The sequence below is a fragment of the Entelurus aequoreus genome, linkage group LG14 (assembly GCF_033978785.1).
Source record: "Entelurus aequoreus isolate RoL-2023_Sb linkage group LG14, RoL_Eaeq_v1.1, whole genome shotgun sequence".
Lineage (NCBI taxonomy): Eukaryota > Metazoa > Chordata > Actinopteri > Syngnathiformes > Syngnathidae > Entelurus > Entelurus aequoreus.
In genome coordinates, this window is record NC_084744.1 from 53,321,611 (window position 1) to 53,329,789 (window position 8,179).

The window sequence follows — 8,179 nt, forward strand, 5'->3', positions numbered from 1 at the left end:
ATGTAGTATAAGGGGGACATATTTACCATTTCATTATAGTATAAGGAGGACATATTTACCATCATGTAGAAAAGGGGGACATATTTACCTTCACATTATAGTATGAGGAGGACATATTTACCATCATGTAGTATAGGGGGACATATTTACCATCACATTATAGTATGAGGAGGACATATTCACCATAATGTAGTATGAGGAGGACATATTTACCATTACATTATAGTATGAGGAGGACATATTTACCAGCATGTAGTATAGGAGGACATATTTACCATCATGTAGTATAGGGGGACATATTTACCATTACATTATAGTATTAGGAGGACATATTTACCATCATGTAGTATAGGGGGACATATTTACTATTACATTATAGTATGAGGAGGACATATTTACCATCATGTAGTATAGGGGGACATATTTACCATTACATTATAGTATAAGAAGGACATATTTACCAGCATGTATTTTAGGGGGACATATTTACCATTACATTATAATATGAGAAGGACATATTTACCATCATGTAGTATAGGGGGACATATTTACCATTACATTATAGTATGAGGAGGACATATTTACCATCATGTAGTATAGGGGAACATATTTACCATTACATTATAGAATGAGGAGGACATATTTACCATCATGTAGTATAGGGGGACATATTTACCATTACATTATAGAATGAGGAGGACATATTTACCATCATGTAGTATAGGGGGACATATTTACCATTACATTATAGTATGAGGAGGACATATTTACCATCATGTAGTATAGGGGGACATATTTACCATCTTGTAGTATAGGGGGACATATTTACCATTACATTATAGTATAAGGAGGACAAATGTACCATCATGTAGTATAGGGGGACATATTTACCATTACATTATAGTATTAGGAGGACATATTTACCATCTTGTAGTATAGGGGGACATATTTACCATTATAGTATGAGGAGGACATATTTACCATCATGTAGTATAGGGGGGCATATCTATCATTACATTATAGTATGAGGAGGACATATTTACCATCATGTAGTATAGGGGGACATATTTACCATTACATTATAGTATTAGGAGGACATATTTACCATCATGTAGTATAGGGGGACATATTTACTATTACATTATAGTATGAGGAGGACATATTTACCATCATGTAGTATAGGGGGACATATTTACCATTACATTATAGAATGAGGAGGACATATTTACCATCATGTAGTATAGGGGGACATATTTACCATTACATTATAGTATGAGGAGGACATATTTACCATCATGTAGTATAGGGGGACATATTTACCATTACATTATAGTATTAGGAGGACATATTTACCATCATGTAGTATAGGGGGACATATTTACTATTACATTATAGTATGAGGAGGACATATTTACCATCATGTAGTATAGGGGGACATATTTACCATTACATTATAGTATAAGAAGGACATATTTACCAGCATGTATTTTAGGGGGACATATTTACCATTACATTATAATATGAGAAGGACATATTTACCATCATGTAGTATAGGGGGACATATTTACCATTACATTATAGTATGAGGAGGACATATTTACCATCATGTAGTATAGGGGAACATATTTACCATTACATTATAGAATGAGGAGGACATATTTACCATCATGTAGTATAGGGGGACATATTTACCATTACATTATAGTATGAGGAGGACATATTTACCATCTTGTAGTATAGGGGGACATATTTACCATTACATTATAGTATGAGGAGGACATATTTACCATCATGTAGTATAGGGGTACATATTTACCATTACATTATAGTATGAGGAGGACATATTTACCATCATGTAGTATAGGGGGACATATTTACCATTACATTATAGTATGAGGAGGACATATTTACCATCATGTAGTATAGGGGGACATATTTACAATTATGTAATATGAGGAGGACATATTTACAATCATGTAGTATAGGGGGACATATTTACCATTACATTGTAGTATGAGAAGGACATATTTACCATCATGGAGAATGAGGAGGACATATTCACCATCATGGAGAATGAGGAGGACATATTTACCATCATGTAGTATAGGGGGACATATTTACCATTACATTGTAGTATGAGAAGGACATATTTACCATCATGTAGTATAGGGGGACATATTTACCATTACATTGTAGTATGAGAAGGACATATTTACCATCATGTAGTATAGGGGGACATATTTACCATTACATTATAGTATGAGAAGGACATACTTACCATCATGTAGTATAGGGGAACATATTTACCATTACATTATAGAATGAGGAGGACATATTTACCATCATGTAGTATAGGGGGACATATTTACCATTACATTATAGTATGAGGAGGACATATTTACCATCATGTAGTATAGGGGGACATATTTACCATTACATTATAGTATGAGGAGGACATATTTACCATCATGTAGTATAGGGGGACATATTTACCATTACATTATAGTATAAGAAGGACATATTTACCAGCATGTATTTTAGGGGGACATATCTACCATTACATTATAATATGAGAAGGACATATTTACCATCATGTAGTATAGGGGGACATATTTACCATTACATTATAGAATGAGGAGGACATATTTACCATCATGTAGTATAGGGGGACATATTTACCATTACATTATAGTATGAGGAGGACATATTTACCATCATGTAGTATAGGGGGACATATTTACCATCTTGTAGTATGAGGAGGACATATTTACCATCATGTAGTATAGGGGGACATATTTACCATTACATTATAGTATAAGGAGGACAAATGTACCATCATGTAGTATAGGGGGACATATTTACCATTACATTATAGTATTAGGAGGACATATTTACCATCTTGTAGTATAGGGGGACATATTTACCATTATAGTATGAGGAGGACATATTTACCATCATGTAGTATAGGGGGACATATCTATCATTACATTATAGTATGAGGAGGACATATTTACCATCATGTAGTATAGGGGGACATATTTACCATTACATTATAGTATTAGGAGGACATATTTACCATCATGTAGTATAGGGGGACATATTTACTATTACATTATAGTATGAGGAGGACATATTTACCATCATGTAGTATAGGGGGACATATTTACCATTACATTATAGTATAAGAAGGACATATTTACCAGCATGTATTTTAGGGGGACATATTTACCATTACATTATAATATGAGAAGGACATATTTACCATCATGTAGTATAGGGGGACATATTTACCATTACATTATAGTATGAGGAGGACATATTTACCATCATGTAGTATAGGGGAACATATTTACCATTACATTATAGAATGGGGAGGACATATTTACCATCATGTAGTATAGGGGGACATATTTACCATTACATTATAGTATGAGGAGGACATATTTACCATCTTGTTGTATAGGGGGACATATTTACCATTACATTATAGTATGAGGAGGACATATTTACCATCATGTAGTATAGGGGGACATATGTATCATTACATTATAGTATGAGGAGGACATATTTACCATCATGTATTATAGGGGGACATATTTACCATTACATTATAGTATGAGGGGGACATATTTACCATCATGTAGTATAGGGGGACATATTTACCATCACATTATAGTATGAGGAGGACATATTTACCATCATGTAGTATAGGGGGACATATTTATCATTACATTATAGCATGAGGAGGACATATTTACAATCATGTAGTATGAGGAGGACATATTCAACATCCTGTAGTATAAGGGGGACATATTTACCATTACATTATAGTATGAGGAGGACATATTTACCATCATGTAGTATAGGGGGACATATTTACCATTACATTATAGTATGAGGAGGACATATTTACCATCATGTAGTATAGGGGGACATATTTACAATTATGTAATATGAGGAGGACATATTTACCATCATGTAGTATAGGAGGACATATTTACCATCATGTAGTATAGGGGGACATATTTACCATCATGTAGTATAGGGGGACATATTTACCATTACATTGTAGTATGAGAAGGACATAAGGACATATTTACCATCATGGAGAATGAGGAGGACATATTCCCCATCACATTGTAATATAAGGAGGACATATTTGCCATCATGTAGTATAGGGGGACATATTTACCATTACATTATAGTATGAGAAGGACATATTTACCATCATGTAGTATAGGGGAACATATTTACCATTACATTATAGAATGAGGAGGACATATTTACCATCATGTTGTATAGGGGGACATATTTACCATTACATTATAGTATGAGGAGGACATATTTACCATCATGTAGTATAGGGGGTCATATTTATCATTACATTATAGTATGAGCAGGACATATTTACCATCATGTATTATAGGGGGACATATTTACCATTACATTATAGTATGAGGGGGACATATTTACCATCATGTAGTATAGGGGGACATATTTACCATCACATTATAGTATGAGGAGGACATATTTACCATCATGTAGTATAGGGGGACATATTTACCATTACATTATAGTATGAGGAGGACATATTTACCATCATGTAGTATACAGGGACATATTTACCATTACATTATAGTATAAGGATGACATATTTACCATCATGTATTATAAGGGGACATATTTACCATTACATTATAGTATGAGGAGGACATATTTACCATCATGTATTATAGGGGGACATATTTACCATTACATTATAGTATGAGGGGGACATATTTACCATCATGTAGTATAGGGGGACATATTTACCATTACATTATAGTATTAGGAGGACATATTTACCATCTTGTAGTATAGGGGGACATATGTACCATTATAGTATGAGGAGGACATATTTACCATCATGTAGTATAGGGGGACATATTTATCATTACATTATAGTATGAGGAGGACATATTTACCATCATGTATTATAGGGGGACATATATACCATTACATTATAGTATGAGGAGGACATATTTACTATATTGTAGTATAGGGGGACATATTTACCATTACATTATAGTATGAGAAGGACATATTTACCATCTTGTAGTATAGGGGGACATATTTACCATTACATTATAGTATAAGGAGGACATATTTACCATCATATAGTATGAGGAGGACATATTTACCATCATGTAGTATTGGGAGACATATTTATCATTACATTATAGTATGAGAAGGACATATTTACCATCATGTAGTATAGGGGGACATATTTACCATCTTGTAGTATAGGGGACATATTTACCATTACATTATAGTATGAGGAGGACATATTTACCATCATGTAGTATAGGGGGACATATTTACCATTACATTATAGTTTGAGGAGGACATAAGGACATATTTACTATCATGTAGTATGAGGAGGACATATTCAACATCCTGTAGTATAAGGGGGACATATTTACCATTACATTATAGTATGAGGAGGACATATTTACCATCATGTAGTATAGGGGGACATATTTACCATAATGTAGTATAGGGGGACATATTTACCATCATGTAGTATAGGAGGACATATTTACCATTACATTATAGTATGAGGAGGACATATTTACCATCATGTAGTATAGGGGGACATATTTACCATCATGTAGTATAGGAGGACATATTTACCAATACATTATAGTATGAGGAGGACATATTTACCATCATGTAGTATACAGGGACATATTTACCATTACATTATATTTTAAAGAGGACATATTTACCATCATGTAGTATACGGGGACATATTTCCCATTACATTATAGTATGAAGAGGACATATTTACCATCATGTAGTATAGGGGGACATATTTACCATTACATTATAGAATGAGGAGGACATATTTACCATCATGTAGTATAGGGGGACATGTTTACCATTACATTATAGTATAAGGGGGACATATTTACCATCATGTAGTATAGGAGGACACATTTACCATCACATTATAGTGGAGGACATAAGGACATATTTACCATCATGTATTATAGGGGGACATATTTATCATTACATTATAGAATGAGGAGGACATATTTACCATCATGTATTATAGGGGGACATATTTACCATTACATTATAGTATGAGAAGGACATATTTACCATCATGTAGTATAGGGGGACATATTTACCATTACATTATAGAATGAGGAGGACATATTTACCATCATGTATTATAGGGGGACATATGTATCATTACATTATAGTATGAGGAGGACATATTTACCATCATGTAGTATAGGGGGACATATTTACCATTACATTATAGAATGAGGAGGACATAAGGACATATTTACCATCATGTAGTATAGGGGGACATATTTACCATCACATTATAGTATGAGGAGGACATATTTACCATCATGTAGTATAGGGGACATATTTACCATTACATTATAGTATGAGGAGGACATATTTACCATCATGTAGTATAGGGGGACATATTTACCATCACATTATAGTATGAGAAGGACTTAAGGACATATTTACCATCATGTAGAATGAGGAGGACATATTTACCATCACATTGTAGTATAAGAAGGACATATTTACCATCATGTAGTATAGGATGACACATTTACCACCACATAATGAGGAGGACATAAGGACACATTTACCATCATGTAGTATAAGGATGACACATTTACCACCACATAATGAGGAGGACATAAGGACATATTTACCATCACATAATGAGGAGGACATAAGGACACATTTACCATCACATGATGAGGAGAACATAAGGACATATTTACCATCACATAATGAGGAGGACATAAGGACATATTTACCACCACATAATGAGGAGGACATAAGGACATATTTACCATCACATGATGAGGAGAACATAAGGACACATTTACCATCACATAATGAGGAGGACATAAGGACACATTTACCATCATGTAGTATAAGGATGACACATTTACCACCACACAATGAGGAGGGCATAAGGTTATATTTACCATCACATAATGAGGAGGACATAAGGACATATTTACCATCACATAATGAGGAGAACATAAGGACACATTTAACATCATGTAGTATAAGGATGACACATTTACCACCACATAATGAGGAGGACATAAGGACACATTTACCATCATGTAGTATAAGGATGACACATTTGCCACCACATAATGAGGAGGACATAAGGACATATTTACCATCACATAATGAGGAGAACATAAGGACACATTTACCATCATGTAGTATAAGGATGACACATTTACCACCACATAATGAGGAGGACATAAGGTTATATTTCCATCACATAATGAGGAGGACATAAGGACATATTTACCATCACATAATGAGGAGGACATAAGGACATATTTACCATCACATAATGAGGAGGACATAAGGACATATTTACCATCACATAATGAGGAGGACATAAGGACGCATTTACCATCATGTATTATAAGGATGACACATTTACCACCACATAATGAGGAGGACATAAGGACATATTTACCACCACATAATGAGGAGGACATATTTACCATCACATAATGAGGAGGACATAAGGACATATTTACCACCACATAATGAGGAGGACATATTTACCATCACATAATGAGGAGGACATAAGGATATATTTACCATCACATAATGAGGAGGACATAAGGATATATTTACCATCACATAATGAGGAGGACATAAGGACATATTTACCACCACATAATGAGGAGGACATAAGGATATATTTACCATCACATAATGAGGAGGACATAAGGATATATTTACCATCACATAATGAGGAGGACATAAGGACATATTTACCATCACATAATGAGGAGGACATATTTACCATCACATAATGAGGAGGACATAAGGACATATTTACCATCACAGTTGACGATGATGATGGCCAGCATGTAGTCCTTGCCCATCATGGCTCCGCCCTCCTTGTGTGTTCCAATCAGCTGCTTGCCCTCCAACACACACACCACACACACACACTCATAGAAAGTCCTTCAAGCCTCTTCCTCTGTCCGTCTTTTTGTCTGCGCTCCGTCTCCACGGCAACGCGTCTGTCTTCTCTTTCTCCGTGGGCGACTGTGTCTTCTTCCTCTCACTGATGGAGACACTACACCACTCCCTCTCCTCGCCTCTCCTCCCGGCGATGACG

At 34.7% G+C, this 8,179-nt stretch overlaps 1 protein-coding gene across 1 annotated transcript in view; it reads right to left on the reverse strand.

Moving 5' to 3' along the window:
* Positions 1–8,154, reverse strand: part of apbb3 (amyloid beta (A4) precursor protein-binding, family B, member 3) — a 19,669-nt gene extending 11,515 nt beyond the window's left edge. The window contains exon 1 of the mRNA XM_062068805.1: positions 7,895–8,154. Coding sequence (XP_061924789.1) covers positions 7,895–7,943 — 49 coding nt within the window. The 5' untranslated portion in view covers positions 7,944–8,154. The remainder of the gene's footprint in view (positions 1–7,894) is intronic.
* Positions 8,155–8,179: the final 25 nt, after the last annotated feature.